Below are 20,572 nucleotides of genomic sequence, written 5' to 3'. Positions count from 1 at the left end.
AGTACAGCTACTATATTAATAATTGTTAATTTATCACTTTAACCGTAGCGTGATATTACACAGACAGTCTAAATTCTCAACGCGTTCCCGTTGCGGTTCCTAGCCACTGTATAACAAGACTTCGCAGGAACAACACCGATCGCGGCAGTTCGTGTAAAAACATGTTACAAATACTTACCACGTTTTTAATGTTCTTAATTATGATTGGAATTAGAGCATTTGAAGAAGACTACGACATTGAATATTACGATGACTTGCCGGAAAATCATTATCACAAAGAGGGAAGATCGTTTTCGTATCCCCAGAGTCCGATTATAGATTTGATTATGAAAACAGCGGCCCCTAATTATGTACCGAAAAATTCTGGAGACATTTTTGACTTTTTGAGAGATTCGTATCCGCTGCCTGGAGGTAAGCTTTTTTTATGTGAATATTGAATGTTAATTTTGTCGTTTTTGCTGGCGGTCCCACCCTTCCGACGGGGAACGCATTTATGCTTCACATTAAGATGCTGGTACCAACAAGATCAGATATAATATCACTATTATATTTGATTGAATTTCAATTTCCTTGCACTATAATAGTTTCAATTATATATACTATAATAACAATAATCAATAATCACTTGATTTTAATGTGGGCAAACAATTATTAAATTTTTAAGATGTGCTAAATTATTTTGGATTTACAAATAAACTACCAGTACTCTGTAGTAGCTGTCCGAGCCTTCGAACTCGAATGTTTCGTGGCAGAAATAAGCAGAATGGTAGTACAGACCCGCGCAAGCTAAATCATAACGCCCTATTTACTACTAGAAATTGATTTTATATTGTTTTTGACGATTTTATTTTTATTAAACTAGGACACATGGTACTCGCCTGCGGGATTTGAGCATAAACGTATCGTTTGACGCGATAACAGAAAGCGTCTCATCTTTTAGGCCATGATGAACAGTTGGTGTCGCGAATAAAAAATACCAATGTTTGATCAAAAATCGGATGAATTACATTCAGATCGATTACGATATAGTTTTCGCACTCTGATATTCTATAACATGATTGCGTAATTCAGTGCGTTTCTTAATACTCCAACTGTTATTTTCCTGACAAGCTATTTCTTGCGGAAACCTAATGGTAGTTGCTAAATAACGTGTTATTATATTAATTATCCAGAAATACACGATACTTGAATCGCTATAATGATTTGCTCTTTTTTTCTTACTTAAATTAAATGGAAAACTGCTAAGCGCGTCTCAATACCGGAAATTTTTCCAAATGACTATTCTCGTCAAGGAACACCAAAAACTGTGAAATACCCGAATTTTCAAAGCTCATGTTTCCAATAGTTTTGGCGCATCCGTTATTTCTAACTGAATGTCACGTAAATCATTTTTTATTTTTCAGGACTGCACAGCCCTTATCATGAATACGATTTCGTAATCATAGGGGCGGGCTCAGCGGGCTCCGTTTTAGCTTCTAGACTAACAGAGGATAAGAACACCACGGTCTTGCTTATAGAGGCCGGGAAGCCAGAAATGATATTAACTGACATTCCAATTATGGCACCATATTTTCAATCAACAGAATATGCCTGGCAGTACTACATGGAACCCCAACCTGGAGTTTGTAAAGGTAAAATCGTCTCGATCTTCAATTAGACATCTTTATATACATTTTTGCTCTATTGATATTGTGTGGTATGGTATTAAAGGCGTAAAAATCAAAACGTTATTGTATCTTTCCAACTTTTTACATGAGAACGAACAAAATTGCGTTGCAAGTTTATAGTTATAGTTTTCCTACGGTTCAAAACTTCCACCACACCAAAATTCACTTCAGTATCACTAAATCAGGTTATTATACAATAGTACTAGAGTAATTTTCTGTATCACAAATACCGACTCACGCTAAAAGTGTTTATAAATAATAGATCTGAATCCTCAGGTATGATCAACGGTCGTTGTTTTTGGCCGCGCGGGAAGGCGGTCGGGGGTAGCAGCGTCATCAACTACATGATATACACGCGGGGTAGACCACAAGACTGGGACAGGATCGCGGCCGCAGGGAATTATGGATGGTTTGAAAATAATTTTAATTTATTTTAATGTTTAATAATATTTTTATTTATTTATATGCAGAACGTTTTGATTTCTTTAGTGATGCAAGTGTTTATCTTGGGACGATAAAAAATCCTAAAATTAGTGAAGATGCTATTTTAATTAGCATGACTGTGTTTATATTTATATTAGCTGTACCCGTCCGCTTCGCGTAGCATTTAAAATTAGCATTATTATTTCTCATCCCCACAAAGATTCTCATCATTGACACCCCCGTAACTGGTATAGGGAGTCCAACACTCTTATAAATATTAGCCTATCCATTAAGTACATGTATTTTCTACATGGAGACCAAGTTTCAAGTCGTTCGGATGCATGGTTCAGTAGTTATAACGGAATATCCGTAAAAACCACTGTAGCTCTATTTGTATTAGTATAGATTGTTGATATACCTTGTAATATTTGTATCTTAGATTTTTTAGTAGAATTACGAGTATTACTTTTCACTTAAGACCTTTACATAACTCATTTACAGAACATTTCATTAATTTTCGTTGTTTTTTGTTTCCTTGCTTTTCGAGGTTTGCTTTTTGGTCATGTTCCTAAATAGTATAAATCCAAGTCGTTCTTTGCCTCTTGCTATTTCTCTTTTTTTTCTACCTGAGCTGGTAACCAAGGGTGCGTAACCGGACGAGTAGGTTAGCTCGCGGGGCTTTAACCTGTGGACGTCGCCAACACAAGCCCCAGCAAGAGTAATGCATCGCAGAATCTACCACCGGATCGGAAACGCGATCCACTGAGAAGATCCGGCGAGAAACTCAGTGAGCTGCGTCTGAGGGTTCTGTTTCTCCATTTACACATTCCAAGCAGCTGTAATCGATCTTGATACATTTTTCAACAATATATAGAACTATAAACGAAAAGAGATTATGTGTGAATATTTTGGACAAAGTAACAAAACTATGATTGTTTTATGTCAAAAAAGGTATTATATTGCCAACGTTGGTCAAACCCACTACGGGCCATGTTGTGTGCACGATTGTAACTGTTATTGTATGGTTACATGGCAACATTAGGCAAATCTTAAAAACAGTGTATTTCAAGGGGGCGAAACGGCCGCGGCGTGCGGAGAGGTAAAATTTTTATAAGAGACTAGCTGACCCGGCAGACTTCGTAGTGCCTCAATCGATAAATAAAAGACACATCAAGGGGACACATCAAAGGAAAAACAAAATTGTTTGTTTTTATATAATTCCAAGCTTTTTTATATTTTCTCACCTTTCGAACCATCCCTGGACTTTCACGAATAATTCAAGATCAAAATTAGCCAAATCGGTCCAGCCGTTCTCGAGTTTTAGCGAGACTAACGAACAGCAGTTTATTTTTATATATAGAGATACGTAAATTACGTGACAATTTGTATACATCAAGGCTTTGGTAAGGCCTTATCAATAGATTTTTTCTATGCAATTGACAGTAAATTTGTATGTTTTAACAGGTCGTACCGTGAAGTTTTGGAATATTACAAAAAATCTGAAAACGCTAGACTCAATGGTTATGAAAAAGATCCAACAAGGAATCGTAATGGGGAAAACCCTGTGGAATTTGTACCGATCAGGTAGTACATTAATAATTCACTAAAAAGTACGTCCAGTTTAATATTTCCTATTTATTCGATACCATAGGTTAAAATGATTTTATCATTTATATGTGAGACAGAAATAGACAGTATAAAATTAAATACCGGCTATTATCATGACACTGTGTAACAATTTTAACGGTTCTACTAATAATGGGGACTGGAAACTTTGTTTAGAATCACATTAGTATGATTCGTACAAAATACAAACAAATAAACCTAACTATTTCAAAATTCGATGTTTATATTCCACGTATTTTTGTAAATTTATTTATAATTTTCAGGACTAAGCTCATCAAAGCATTTTTAGAGGCCGGTAGAATCTTTGGACATCCAACAATTGATTACAATTCACCGCACCAATTAGGATTCGGTTATGTGCAAGCTATAACAACCAAAGGACACCGACAAAGTGCTGCGAAAGTATTCCTGCATAGACAGAAGAAGCGACAAAACTTACACATCTTGCCGGACACATACGTCACTAAAATACTCATAGATGCTCGAACTAAGACAGCCTATGGAGTCGAATACGTACGAAACAGATTAAAACACACTGTACTAGCACGAAAAGAAGTAATTCTATCAGCCGGTCCCATAGCGTCTCCTCAGCTACTTATGTTATCCGGCGTGGGGCCTAAAAAACACTTAAATTCAATGGGCATACCGGTTCTCAAAGATCTGCCAGTTGGTAAAATGCTATACGATCATATTTGTTTCCCGGGACTTATATTTGAACTCAACACAACCGATGTCAGCTTGCACGAAAGCAAAATGTTAAGAGTGCGACCTATACTGCAGTGGTTAAAGAATGGTGATAGTACACTATCATCTCCGGGTGGCGTGGAAGGAATCGGTTATATCAAAACTCCGATCTCCAACGATCCAGATCCTATACCCGATATTGAACTAATCAGTATCGGTGGATCTATACTGTCAGATGGTGGGCCTGGAGGCAGTAGAGCAATTCGAAGAGGAATGAGAATTAGGGATGCAGTTATAGATGAGGCTTTTGGATCAATAGATAGAGTCGCAAGAGATACTTGGAGTGCTTTTATTTTGTTGCTACACCCAGTTTCATTTGGGGGAATAGAGCTTAAAAATAAAAACCCATTTAGTCATCCCCGGATGTATGGAAATTATTTAACTCATTCGAAGGATGTAGTAACAATTATTGCTGGGATACGATACGTACAGGCTATGGCGGCAACATTCCCTTTCCAGAAGTTTGGTGCAAAAGTACACAAAGCGTCCTATCCAACTTGCCGACACATACCGTTTGATTCAGATGAGTACTGGGAATGCGCTATTCGCACCCTCACTGCTACTTTGCACCACCAGATTGCGACGTGTCGAATGGGACCAAACAATGATCCATTAGCAGTTGTAGACCCAGAACTAAGAGTATATGGGATCGAAAAACTGCGGGTCGTAGATTCAGGAGTCATACCACGAACTATATCTGCTCATACACATGCACCCACGATGATGATCGCTGAAAAAGCTGCTGATATGATCAAAGCTACATGGGCATCAATGCTACCTAATTACATTTCCTATTCATAAATTAATTCATTTCGGGTTATGCATATTTTACGAACGCGCCAAATTATATTTATTTTATATTATAAGGAAATTAAGTTTTTAAAAAAGTTACTTGGTTACCAGTCATCTACGTTCACTTTTTAAATAGGGATTTTGTTTATTATAATATTTTTTATTTGATTATAAAATATTTTAAAATAAATTGTACATTATTGAAAATTACAAGAATATACTTTCAGGAAAAGCTAGTAAAAGCGTATCAAGAATACACGCAAAACAAAGATATAGAATTTACGAGGGCGTTAGACATAAATAATACATTAATTTAATATAATATATTTATATATAATAAATAAATAATTAGGGTAAATCACTAAAACAGTGTAATTATTCGTTTAATCCCGTTGAATATAATATGTTGCGAATTGTATTAGCGCCGCGAGTTAAAAATACATTCAAAACAAAAATACAGAGCTTACAATTACATAAATCATAAAGGATATTAATTAAGGTAAATTGGTCAAATGATGTAATAATTATTAATATCGTTCAATCTGATATATTGCGAATTCTAGTGTCGGACGGACATCATTATGATATTTAGATAAGAGCAAGCCCTAAGTTTCTTGCCTTCTCAGGTGTGAAGCTGCTTTTAGAATCAGTAGCAAATTCTTGACGATTTAAAAGCGCCCGGGAAGGTCTACATAAATACGAAATACATTTAGGTTTTGAATGTTTAAGGCATAGCATCGTCATTGCCATTAACTTCTATTAAACAAGTTCATTTAAAAATTATCAAGTTATGATGCTGACGTGGCTCAATTTTACCAGGAAATACTCGTTAATTTTCTCTTTCCTGAATCGTTCGATAACGAGGCTTACAGCGTGTATGTTACTGTAAACTTTAAGGGTGGTCCCGTCCCTCAGCAGTATGGAATACGACGCAAGGGGGAGGGATTGAAAAATTAATAATGTGTATAGAGTTACTACAATAGGTAGGTAAATAAAAGCAAATACCATTTTTTTATGTATGTACTTCACAAATAATAGGTTGGGGAAAAAGTTTTTCGCATAACAAATAGTATGTATGATCTTGTAATAAAATCTCTTTGGTTATACTATTTGTATCTGGCTGGTTTTAGTATCAATAAAAGTTTAAATTGTAAAGAAGATAATTCCAAATTGAAATTAGAAAAATGTGTGATTTTTATTTATTTTTCGTACTGTCAAGATGAGTGAATCTAATGAAGAAATTCGATACATTTTAAAATTTTACTACAAAAAACGTAAAAATGCAACGCAAAAAAAAAAAAAAATTAAACCCGGAAATTTTGATGTCAGTCGCTCTGGTCGCCCTATTGCGGATAAAAAGGATGCTATTTTTGAAAAAGTGGAGTAAGATCGGCATATCAGTACTTACGACGTAGCTGAGCAATTGACCACAAAACAGTTTTGGCGCATTTGAAAAAAACTGAGTACACATAAAACTCAATATTTGGGTGCCACACGAGCTCACTGAAAGAAACCTAATGAACCGTGTACTCATTTGTGATTCTTTATTACGACGTAATAAAACCGAACCATTTTTGAAAAAGCTGATAACTGTCCGCGCGGGTGGGTACCACCACCCTGCCTATTTCTGCCGTGAAGCAGTAATTCGTTTCGGTTTGAAGGGTGGGGCAGCCGTTGTAACTATACTTGAGACCTTAGAACTTGTATCTCAAGGTGCGTGGCGCATTTACGTTGTGGATGTCTATGGGTTCCAGTAACCACTTAACACCAGGTGGGCTGTGAGCTCGTCCACCCATCTAAGCAATAAATAAATAAAAACGTACAACAAGAACGTGTGAAAAAGGTCATGGTCAAAGGCCGGTCAGGCTTCACAGACTGTGGTGAAACCCGGGTTAACTTGCAACAAGGTGATGCTGTGTGTGTGGTGCGATTGGAAGGGCATTCTTAATTATGAGCTGTTACTACCAGGCAGGACCATCGATTCTGTACTCTACTGCGAACAACTGATGAGATTAAAGCAAGAAGTTGAGAGAAAGCGGCCGGAATTAATCAACAGAAGGGGTGCGGTTTTTCATCATGATAACGCTAGACCTCACACATCTTTAACCACTCAGCAAAAATTAAGAGAGCTTGGCTGGGAGGTGTTAATGCATCTTCCGTATGGTCCTGTCCTTGCACCTTCAGCTTTCCACCTGTTTCGGTCTCTTCAGAATTCTTTAGGCAGTGTCAGGTTAACATCACGAGAGGACTGCCAAAACAAATTGTCGCGGTATTTTGATCAGAAGCTCCAAAATTTCTATAGCAATGGGATTATGTCCCTACCTACATGATGGCAAAAAGTTATCGCACAAAATGGTACCTACATACTTTAGTTCAATGTAAATAAACTATGTTAAAAAATGTTGTGAATTTTTTTTAAAAATGCCAAGAAACTTTTTCACGAATGACCTCCACGGTGAAGAAATAACATCGTGTAAAGCATAACGAACTCTAATTTGCGTAATTACATGTGGCAAGGCGTCTTCTGAGCACACACGGGTAGGTAACATCATCCTGCCTATTTCTGCCGAGAAGCCGTAATGCGTTTCGGTTTGAACGATGGGGCCGCCATTGTACAGTAAAACTGAGACTCAGATCTCATGTCTTAAGCTGGGTGGCGGTAATTCCGATGTCGATGTCAGCAGGTCACCACTTAACACCGTGGGCCGTGAGCTCGTTCAACCTCATAGACAAGAAGATCATAAAACAGACGTAATACAATACTTCAACTTCTGATATCAAGTTGAGTGTCTGATTCGCTTTGTATGTATTCAGAAAACCACTTCACACCAGGTGCGCCAAGAGCTCGCTCTTCCGTCTATCTAATAAAATTATATACTGGTCTTCTATCTGCTCTGGTGGTGAAGAAATGTAATTTTTCTTTTCATTATTTCTTTCTACTATCAGGTAAACTAACCACAAAAATAACATTACAGGTAAAGATCATCTTAAAGGATGAATTCTTTATTAGCGTTAGTTTCTGGTATGATTTTGTTGACTATTCTTTCTCATTGATACCTGAATTTATTATGTGTAAATGTTAAATTACGCAATGTTGCAGGTACTGCTACTATACTAATAATTGTTAATTTATCACTTTAACCGTAGCGTGATATTACGCAGACAGTCTAAATTCTCAACGCGTTCCCGTTGCGGTTCCTAGCCACTGTATAACAAGACTTCGCAGGAACAACACCGATCGCGGCAGTCCGTGTAAAAACATGTTACAAATACTTACCACGTTTTTAATGTTCCTAATTATGATTGGAATTAGAGCATTTGAAGAAGACTACGACATTGAGTATTACGATGACTTGCCGAAAAATCATTATCACAAAGAGGGAAGATCGTTTTCGTATCCCCAGAGTCCGATTATAGATTTGGTTATGAAAACAGCTGCCCCTAATTATGTACCGAAAAATTCTGGAGACATTTTTGACTTTTTGAGAGATTCGTATCCGCTGCCTGGAGGTAAGCTTTTTTTATGTCAATATTGAATGTTAATTTTGTCATTTTTGCTGGCGGTCCCACCCTTCTGACTTTAATGTGGGCAAACAATTTAATGTTTAAGATGTGCCAAATTATTTTGGATTTACAAATAATCTACCAGTAAGTAGTCTGTAGTATGATGGCTGTCCGAGCCTTCGAACTGGAATGTTTCGTGGCAGAAATAAGCAGAATGGTATCACAGACGCGCGCAAGCTAAATCATAACACCCTATTTACTACTAGAAATTGATTTTATGTTGTTTTTGACGATTTTATTTTTATTAAACTAGGACACATGGTACTCGCTTGCGGGATTTGAGTATAAGCCTATCGTTCGATACAATAACAGAGAGCGTCTTATCTTTTAGGCCATGATGAAATGGAATACAAAATGGAATAAAAAATACCAAGATACTGTTCGATCAAACATTGGATGAATTACATTCAGATCGATTACGATATAGTTTTCGCACTCTCATATTCTATAACATGATTGCGTAATTCAGTGCGTTTCTGAATACTCCAACTGTTATTTTCCTGACAAGCTATTTCTTGCGGAAACATAATGTTAGTTGCTAAATAAGGTGTTATTATATTAATTATCTAGAAATACACGATACTTGAATCGCTGTAATGATGTGCTCTTTTTTCTTACTTAGATTAAATGGAAAACTGCTAAGCGCGTCTCAATACCGGACCAATACATATCATCATTCAAATACTATATTCAAATTTTGCCAAATGACTATTCTCGTCAAGGAACACCAAAAACTGTGAAATACCCGAATTTTCAAAGCTCATGTTTCCAATAGTTTTGGCGCATCTGTTATTTCTAACTGAATGTCACGTAAATCATTTTTTATTTTTCAGGACTACACAGCCCTTATCATGAATACGATTTCGTAATCATAGGGGCGGGCTCAGCGGGCTCCGTTTTAGCTTCTAGACTAACAGAAGATAAGAACACCACGGTCTTGCTTATAGAGGCCGGGAAGCCAGAAATGATATTAACTGACATTCCAATTATGGCACCATATTTTCAATCAACAGAATATGCCTGGCAGTACTATATGGAACCCCAACCTGGAGTTTGTAAAGGTAAAATTGTCTCAATCTTCAATTAGACATCTTTATATACATTTTTGCTCTATTGGTATTGTGTGGTATAGTATTAAAGGCGTAAAAATCAAAACGTGATTGTATCTTTCCAAATTGTTACATGAGAACGAACCAAAATTGCGTTGCAAGTTTATAGTTATAGTTTTCCTACGGTTCAAAACTTCCACCACACCAAAATTCACTTCAGTATCACTAAATCAGATTATTATACAATAGTACTAGAGTAATTTTCTGTATCACAAATACCGACTCACGCTAAAGTCTTTATAAATAATAGATCTGAATCCTCAGGCATGATCAATGGTCGTTGTTTTTGGCCGCGCGGGAAGGCGGTCGGGGGTAGCAGCGTCATCAACTACATGATATACACGCGTGGTAGACCACAAGAATGGGACAGGATCGCGGCCGCAGGGAATTATGGATGGTTTGAAAACAGTTTTAATTTATTTTAATATTTAATGATTTTTTATTTATTTATATGCAGAACGTTTTGAATTCATTAGTGATGCAAGCGTTTATTATGGGACGATCAAAAATCCTAAAATTAGTGAAGATGCGTGAATATTTTGGACAAAGTAACAAAAATATGATTGTTTAATGTCAAAAAAGCTATTATATTGTCAACGTTGGCCAAATCTACTAAGGGCCATGTTGTATGCACGGTTTTTTTTTTTATTTATTGCTTAGATGGGATGGGGCCAGCTCACAGCCCACCTGGTGTTAAGTAGTTAATGGAGCCCATCAACAACGTAAGTTTGTATACATAAAGGCTTTTGGAAAGGCCTTATCAATAGTTTTTTTCTATGAAATTGACAGTAAAATTGTGTTTTAACAGGTCATACCGTGAAGTTTTGGAATATTACAAAAAATCTGAAAACGCTAGACTCAATGGTTATGAAAAAGATCCAACAAGGAATCGTAATGGGGAAAACCCTGTGGAATTTGTACCGATCAGGTAGTACATTAATAATTCACTAAAAAGTACAGCACTAAATAAGTCCAGTTTAATATTTCCTATTTATTCTATACTAGCTGACCCGGCAGACTTCGTAATGCCTAAACCTAAAACTTTGTATAAAATAAACTTAAAACAAACAAAGGAATCCGTCCAACGTGGGACACATCAAAGGAAAAACAAAATTGTTATTTTTATTTAATTCCAAACATTTTCATATTTATTTACCTTTTAAACCTCCTCTTGACTTCCACAAATCATTCAAGACCAAAATTAGTCAAATCGGTCCAACCGTTTTCGAGTTTTAGCGAGACTAACGAACAGCAATTCATTTTTATATATTGTATATTATAAGTATATATGATTTTATATATTATAAGTCAATATGATTTTATCATTTATATGCTTATTATTTATTAGTAGTTTATATGTGAGACAGAAATAGACACTATAAACTTGGGAATTATTAACCGATTATTATTATGACACTGTGTAACAATTTTAACGGTTCTACTAGGCTGCACTAAAAGTATCGGGAATGGAATATTTCCACTGTTCCTGTCATATTAAAATCTTTTTAATTGAAAACTCCTTGGTTTTAAAAATCGAATACCATTTATTTATTTAAAAAAAGATTCTCGGTCTTGTCACGAGGTTTCGTCAAACTTGTTTAGTCGTTGAGAAAATGGAATTGACTCGAGAAAATTCAAGAGCGATGATTTATTATGACTTTCGAAGTGGTTTAACACAAAAACAGTGTGTTGACCGGATGATTTCTGCATTTGGTGATGAAGCCCCATCCAAAACCACAATTTATCGCTGGTTTGCTGAGTTTCAACGTGGACGTGTCAAGCTCAGTGATGATCCCCGTCAAGGTCGTCCAAAAACTGCAGTCACCCAAGAAAACGTTGATGCTGTGCGTAAGCTGATTGAAGAAGATCGACATGTGACATACCGCGAAATTCAGGCAACTTTAGACATTGGCATGAGTCAAATACAAATAATCTTGCATGAACAATTAGTTGTTAAAAAGTTGTTTTCCCGATGGATACCGCATTCGCTCTGTGAAGAGCAAAAAGCGGCTCGCGTTACTTGGTGCGTCAGAACTCTCGAAAGATTCCACGCAGGATCCTCAAATGCTGTATACAACATTGTATCAGGTGACGAATCCTGGATATACGCGTACGAACCCTAAACAAAAAACCAGTCACGAGTTTGGGTGTTCGAAAATGAGTTAAAGCCAACAAAAATTGTTCGTTCACGGAGTGTTGCAAAAAAAAAATGGTGGCCACGTTTGTCTCCAAAACCGGCCATGCTACGACTATTCCTCTTGAGGGACAAAGAACGGTTAATGCAGAATGGTACGCTAGCATTTGTTTGCCACAGGTCGTTTCTGAACTCCGTAAAGAGAACTGCAACCGCCGCATCATCCTCCATCACGATAATGCGAGTTCTCACACCGCGCACAGAACAAAAGAGTTTTTAGAGCAAGAAAACATAGAATTATTAGACCATCCGCCGTACAGCCCCGACCTAATCCCTAATTATTTCTATACTTTCCCTAAAATAAAGAATAAATTGTGTGGACAGAGATTTTCATCACCTGAAGAAGCTGTGGACGCCTACAAAACGGCCATTTTGGAGACTCCAACTTCCGAATGGAATGGTTGCTTCAATGATTGGTTCCATCGTATGGAAAAATGTGTCAAATTTCGCGGAGAATACTTCGAAAAGCAATCAATACATTTTTAAATAGTAATGTTGTGTCACTTCGTTAATTCCCGAAATTTTCAGTGCCGCCCTCGTACTAATAATGGGGACAAGAAACTGTTTAGAATCACATTAGTATGATTTGTACAAAATACAAACAAATAAACCTAACTATTTCAAACTTCGAAATTTATATTCCACGTATTTTTGTATATTTATTTATAATTTTCAGGACTAAGCTCATCAAAGCATTTTTAGAGGCCGGTAGAATCTTTGGACATCCAACAATTGATTACAATTCACCGCACCAATTAGGATTCGGTTATGTGCAAGCTATAACAACCAAAGGACACCGACAAAGTGCTGCGAAAGTATTCCTGCATAGACAGAAGAAGCGACAAAACTTACACATCTTGCCGGACACATACGTCACTAAAATACTCATAGATGCTCGAACTAAGACAGCCTATGGAGTCGAATACGTACGAAACAGATTAAAGCACATTGTACTAGCACGAAAAGAAGTAATTCTATCAGCCGGTCCCATAGCGTCTCCTCAGCTACTTATGTTATCCGGCGTGGGGCCTAAAAAACACTTAAATTCAATGGGCATACCGGTTCTCAAAGATCTGCCAGTTGGTAAAATGCTATACGATCATATTTGTTTCCCGGGGCTTATATTCGAACTCAACACAACCGATGTCAGCTTGCACGAAAGTAAAATGTTAAGAGTGCGACCTATACTTCAGTGGTTAAAGAATGGTGATAGTACACTATCATCTCCGGGTGGCGTGGAAGGAATCGGTTATATCAAAACTCCGATCTCCAACGATCCAGATCCTATACCAGATATTGAACTAATCAGTATCGGTGGATCTATACTCTCAGATGGTGGGCCTGGAGGCAGTAGAGCAGTTCGAAGAGGAATGAGAATTAGGGATGCAGTTATAGATGAGGCTTTTGGATCAATAGATAGAGTCGCAAGAGATACTTGGAGTGCTTTTATTATGTTGCTACACCCAGTTTCATTTGGGCGAATAGAGCTTAAAAATAAAAACCCATTTAGTCATCCCCGGATGTATGGAAATTATTTAACTCATTCGAAGGATGTAGTAACAATTATTGCTGGGATACGATACGTACAGGCTATGGCGGCAACATTCCCTTTCCAGAAGTTTGGTGCAAAAATACACAAAGCGTCCTATCCAACTTGCCGACACATACCGTTTGATTCGGATGAGTACTGGGAATGCGCTATTCGCACCCTCACTGCTACTTTGCACCACCAGATTGCGACGTGTCGAATGGGACCAAACAATGATCCATTAGCAGTTGTAGACCCAGAACTAAGAGTATATGGGATCGAAAAACTGCGGGTCGTAGATTCAGCAGTTATACCACGAACTATATCTGCTCATACACATGCACCCGCAATGATGATCGCTGAAAAAGCTGCTGATATGATCAAAGCTACATGGGCATCAATGCTACCTAATTACATTTCCTATTCATAAATTAATTCATTTCGGGTTATGCATATTTTACGAACGCGCCAAATTATATTTATTTAACATATCTTATATTTATATATTATAAGGAAATTAAATTTTTAATAGAGTTACTTTGTACCAGTCGTCTACGTTCACTTTTGATATAGGGATTTTGTTTATTATGATTTTTTTGTTAGATTATGAAATATTTTAAAATAAATTGTATATTATTGGAAATCACAAGAATATACTTTCAGGAAAAGCTAGTAAAAGCGTGTCAAGAATACATACAAAACAAAGATATACAATTTACGGGGGCGTTAGCCATTAATAATATTAATGAGGGTAAATCACAAAAACAGTGTAATTATAGGTTTTATCTCATTATTCCTTTGAATATGATATGTTGCAGAAGAACGTAGACACAGTAAATTTAATAGCAAAAATATCTTGAGAGTCAAGAGAATATTATTCGTTAAGGCGCTTGTATTTAAATCATGTTACTGTAGAGACGAAAGAGGTGGGGTGATGTTCTTTTGGTTTGGGCGAGCTGACCTCTGGTTATTAATTTGCGACCGAGCTTACAGACATCATAGCGCGAATGCCGCCATCAAACGCCATCAAACTGAGACATGAGCTAGAAGTCTGTTGTATTGTATGATGGCTGACATGCCGGAACACAAAAGACTGACCGCAGAAAAAGGCAGGATGTTGGTGACTCGCTCGTATGTAAATACCTCCCTATCACAAATAATTACTTAATTTTTTAACCCAAATATTTCATCTTAGCCAGTTTGATTTTTAATAAACTATGCTATTCCTTCATCATCTTACTTAGTCGATTGTAATTGTTAAACGCGTATTCGATTGGAAAATTTGAAAAATACACTACAGTTTACTTACAGCCTGAATGCAGCAAAACGGATAAAGGCAAGTTTTAATTATAACCGAAGAGTAAACATTTTGAATTGAACAAAGTGTATGTTTGACAGTTACAAAATGACTAAAAAAACATCGACGGGAACTTGAAAACTAAAATGGCATACACGTCGTTAGCTCTTCGAATTATTTACCATACTTCTAAGAGCATTACAACTATTTAGCATTTTTATAAGAGAATCAAAAATTTTTGGATAATGGTATGAACAGTTCAGCTGTAAAATTTGCAAAAGTGATATAACTACTAGGTGGATTGCCTTTAATCTATAGGGCATAAGATATAATAAGGAAATTTTATTTATTTTAACATCATCAACTTTCTTTCTTTTTATTGCTGAGATGGGTGGACGAGCTCACAGCTCACCTGGTGTTAAATGGTTACCGGAGCCCATAGACATCTACAACGTAAATGCGCCACTCATCTTGAGATATAAGTTCTAAGGTTTCAAGTATAGTTACAACGGCTGCCCCACCCTACAAACCGAAACGCATTAGTGCTTCAGGCATAAATACGCAGGGTGGTGGTGGTACCTACCCGCGCGGACTCACAAGAGGTCCTACCACCAGTAATTTTATGTTATTTATGTAACAGTTTTATGTTACCTTGTTACTTTAACCGTAAAACATATAACGGAAAGCTCTTTATTGATTCATATATTGCATACCAAAGTAGCTATTAAAAAAAACCTGATCTGTTTTACTGTTACTCATCGAACCATTAGCTAACTAACGGAGCGTTTTTTAAAGCTATGCCTAATATACTATTTTACAAAAAAAAATATCTTTTTTATTTTAATGATTAAACGAACGAGCTCACATTCACGTGTTTTTGACCCGGCGCAATTTGTTTGTGTTTCTCACGTTGCCCAAACGAGAGACTTTCGGCAAACCGTAACATAAGCAAGAAATATGCAAGAAGATTTTTTTTTTTGAGTGAATCGTAATGTTTACAATTTCGATTTTCGATTTACGATTTATCGCAAGGAATTTTGTTTCGAAATAGGAAGAGAATAGGAAGGAAGGAGTGGAAGGAAAATAGGGAGTTTTTCCACATCCTTGTCATTTCGTGAAGCACACCTTGCGATATAGCATAATGTATTATGTTATTCTAAATAAATTAATAAAAGGTAATATATTTCGTTGTACATCCTATATTTATATATCTATATATTAATACGTGAAGCAAAAACTATGTATCCCTTTTTAAGAAGAGTGCGCGAACGGAGGAGTATGAAATTTTCCACACTTATAGAGAATATAGAGAAGAAGTGCACAATGCTAATATATTTTTTAAATAATGCATAAAAGATACATTAAATCAATAAAGAAAATATTACACACACTACATACCATGTATTTGACGCACACACGCATGCATACTATCATGTCAAACTTTTGTTCTTGACGTCTGTTGTCAAATTGAGAATAGATTAAATAGTGTTTGTCTTTGTTAATATGTACTTTTTATAGTGTAGTCTTGGCGAAATTTGTGATTATAGAAGTATAAAATACAATCATATTAATGTACAAATTTACAATTCCAATTAATTATAGTCGAATTTCGACTACTGCGGGACCTCTAGTTAGTGATTATTCCGTTAAATTCCTTTTAGGAATGCAACTAAAATCCTTTGCACTTCTCGCGTTCCCGCCAAAAAGTCCTCTTTTATTTTCATAGTGCTTACAATGTTCGAAAATATTATAATTTACGACCTATAGGTATTCTAAAATTAGCAAAACTATATACTTTAAATTTAACTTGGATAGTGAAACATAACAAACTTCAGATTAGATTCCAAAACTAGATTACTTTTACTGGTACTGGCCATGAGAATTTCCCCGAATCAATCCACTGAAACATGCAAAATACTTATAGCAGAAATTAGCTCAAGCTTGATAGGAATATTCTGAGGACTGAAGCAGGATAGGGGCAAGTGGGGTAACTAAGGATGATGCCTGCAAAAAATGTTCAGTCTCGTGTGGTAAATCACAGAAATCCTTCTAGAATATATAATATTATACAAAAGAAAAGGACAAATTAATAAAATTTTTAGACAACGCCACGAGACTACCGCAGGTGGTATGTTGATTCAACTATCATGGTTCCGATCATTATTATTGATCGGTGCCTGGTTTAATAGCGAAAAGTTTCGACTTAAGAAACTTTCATTACACAGTTCGGTCAGGAGCCCGGTGCAGAAAGCGGTTAGTTATCCTTGATACGGCGCGTATTTTGAGGATGATTCTGACTCTGGTGCACTAATTACTGGTGGCTTTTTTTTATTGCCCTTGTAGACAGACGAACATATGGCCCGCTTGATGGTGAGTGGTTGCCATTGACAGCAATGCCAGGGGCAGAGCCAAGCCGCTGCCTACCGTTAAGTACTCTCCAGAAGCCTCGTTCGAAGAAGGACATGTGTGGCTGTCGCAAGCTATTTTTTACAGACTTTTTGAAATTTTAATTCTTGTTTAAAGAAATGTATATATATTAAGATTTTAATAAATACAGTAATCAACCGACCCAATCCTATGGGTCTACTAAGGTATACGCAATACTAATACATATGTAAATAAGTTTTTATATGAGTATTAAGCATTGATATACGTTTAAATTTATGTATATATAGATAATAAGCACCCAGACGAAGAGCAAACAAACCTTTTCATCACACGAATGTTTGCCCGATGTGGGAATCGGATCTAAACTCGGAATGTATCAGGGACGCTAGCTACTGCACCATTAAGTTATTAACCGTATTGATGGTGAAATTACCTGAAAAGAAGAAGAAAAATAGATAGAAAAAATATTTAATTCCTCTAGAATTAATTTATTCTTGTACACCCTGTCTTGTTATTACTCACAAATACATATATAGCGAAACTCTATCCCTAAAGATTCTTCTTGCGATAGTTCTTAATTTTGAAATGACAAATATTGGATGGGTGCCGTGAAAAGAATTTTTTTTTATTGCTTAGGTGGGTGTACGAGCTCACAGCCCAGCCGGTGTTAAGTGGTTACTGGAGCCCATAGACATCCACAACGTAAATGCGCCACCCACCTTGAGATACAAGTTCTAAGGTCTCAAGTATAGTTACAACGGCTGCCCCACCCTTCAAACCGAAACGCATTACTGCTTCACGGCAGAAATAGGCGGGGTGGTGGTACCTACCCGCGCGGACACACAAGAGGTCCTACCACCAGTAAATATAATCATCATGAAAATAATCATCAACATAAAAATAGTTATTAGTGTCTTATTTGTCTCTAAGGATCAGAAGATTTTACCCACACTATATTATATTCTGTCCAGCCATATCCTGCGAGTAGGTATGTATTTAGTTAAATTATGCTTCAGATTTTAAATGGAGATTTCTAATTAAATACTAAAAAATTGTCAGTTGTAACGTCTTAAATATGTGTCGCTCGGACCTTTCATCATACAAGTAAGAATTCTAAACAAAAACTTTAGATTATTGAACTAAATATTGAGTAGTTTTATTGGAATGTGAAAAGTGTTTTGGTTACAAGAAATTCGAAATAAGTTTTAGAAATTATTTATATTTGGAATCTTAGCTGTTACTACTGATACTAATTGTACTATTGAAGTCTAGAATTATCCCTGAAATTTTATGTGTTTATAATTCAAATATTTTTTTCTCAAATCTATACTAATATTATAAAGAGGAAAGATTTGTTTGTTTGTTTGTTTCGAATAGGCTCCGAAACTACTGGACCGATTTGAAAAATTATTTTTCCATTAGAAGCCGACATTGTCCCTGGTGAACATGGGCTACTTTTTTTAATTTTTTTTTGATTTTTTTTTTGGTTTCATGTGTGTTTTAATGTTTCCGAAGCGAAGCGAGGGCGGGTCGCTAGTAGTTTATAAGTACCTAATAAAAATGTAGAAAGTCGAATCCTCGAGATGCGAGCTTTACTAGCAAATCGAATTACGTTTATCTTGTAAAGTTTGTAAAATTTTTAACTCTTTGACTTACGTCAAATCAAAGTTAGTTCTAAACGTCGACGATTCTGTTAAAAATGTCACGCTGCGTGAACTGTGCCCTTTCTCTGGTACATAAAAATATAAAATAAAATAAAACTATTTCATTCTTAGATTCAAGCATTATTATTTTCTATTTCCTATAGTTACCTACCTACCTACACACCATCTACATTTAGCATGACCTACTATTATTTGTAATATTATTTACTCGGGATCATTCATTAGTTTGTTGGAACTATTTTCTGTTGTCATATGAGAATTCAAATCATAATCGTAGTAAGGAGTGGTTGTTTTTTGGTAGAAGGTTTGTTACAAAAATAACCTCAAAACTGAGCAAAAAGTCAAAGAACAACAAAAACCCCACAGAATATGTGGATAATTTTTATTTCCTTTGAAAGTGTGATATTTCCCTTCTCTTATATAAAATTTATGCTATCATATAAAAAAAAAAATGCGCAACGGCGCGGCGGCCCATAGAAGAATGGGCAATCTCCTTTAAACTGACTCTGACAGTTTTTCAATCGTTAACTTAAAGAAAAACAAGTTCTATTAAAATTAAACAACGTAATAATCAAGATGATTGATAATAATAAATTATACAACGGTATATTCGTTTACTGTTAGTTCCAAGACTGTTACGTCCATTATATTAACGGTTTTCCTTTCAAATACATTCATAGCTTTATACGGCGGTATTAAAGACGACTTGAAGTCGTCGTGGCCTAAAGGATAAGACGTCCGGTGCATTCGTATCGAGCGATGTACTGGTGTTCGAATCTCGCTGGCGGGTACCAAGTTTTCTAATGAAATACGTACTCAACAAATGTTCACGATTGACTTCCACGGTGAAGGAATAACATCGTGCAATAAAAATCAAACCCGCAAAATTATAATTTGCGTAATTACTGGTGGTAGGACCTCTTGTGAGTCCGCACGGGTAGGTACCACCGCCCCGCCTATTTCTGCCGTGAAGCAGTAATGCGTTTCGGTTTGAAGGGTGGGGCAGCCGTTGTGACTATACTGAGACCTTAGAACTATATCTCAAGGTGTGTGGCGCATTTACGTTGTAGATGTCTATGGGCTCCAGTAACCACTTAACACCAGGTGGGCTGTGAGCTCGTCCACACATCTAAGCAATAAAATAATAATAAAAAAGACTCACTAGACGGCTTGCGATACAAATGATTTGACTAAAAATTCATTTAATTTATCATCGCTGCCTCCAACACAAAATGCTGCTGTTTTCAAGGTCTCAGAGTATATCACCAGGTCCAATCGTGGCTCGTAAGATATCAAAATCAGTTCAGGATGTTTATCTATAATTTTTATAAATTTTAATTTCCCCTATATTATAGGCTGCTGATGTTGTATCACATCCCGAAAAAGCATGAAGAAACAGCAAATTCTGTGTTATGAGATCTCGATACATAAAACTTGAAGGGCTATACAACTGAGCAGATGTGCGCCCTTTTGAAGATTTAAAAAATTAATGTTAGACTGTACCTAATGCCATGAGCAATACAAGAATGTCAATGTCCTCTGCCACAATAATAACAGAACCATGAGATCGGGATGC

The 20,572-nt window shown here is 36.3% G+C and overlaps 2 protein-coding genes across 2 annotated transcripts in view; one reads left to right on the top strand and one right to left on the bottom strand.

The window, feature by feature from the left end:
* The window catches only part of LOC101741968 (flotillin-2), a 436,009-nt gene that overhangs the window by 403,678 nt on the left and 11,759 nt on the right, over positions 1-20,572 (bottom strand). The gene's annotated exons all lie outside the window — the stretch shown is intronic.
* LOC110385688 (glucose dehydrogenase [FAD, quinone]) lies at positions 40-6,437 on the top strand. Its single transcript, XM_021349853.3, has 5 exons — positions 40-411; positions 1,404-1,631; positions 1,944-2,076; positions 3,555-3,674; positions 3,980-6,437. Exons 1-5 carry the CDS (start codon positions 162-164, stop codon positions 5,259-5,261), a joined length of 2,013 nt encoding a protein of 670 aa, XP_021205528.2. The 5' UTR covers positions 40-161; the 3' UTR covers positions 5,262-6,437.

This window comes from Bombyx mori, chromosome 16 (assembly GCF_030269925.1).
Source record: "Bombyx mori chromosome 16, ASM3026992v2".
Taxonomy (NCBI): domain Eukaryota; kingdom Metazoa; phylum Arthropoda; class Insecta; order Lepidoptera; family Bombycidae; genus Bombyx; species Bombyx mori.
This window is presented reverse-complemented; position numbering and strand designations above follow the sequence as displayed.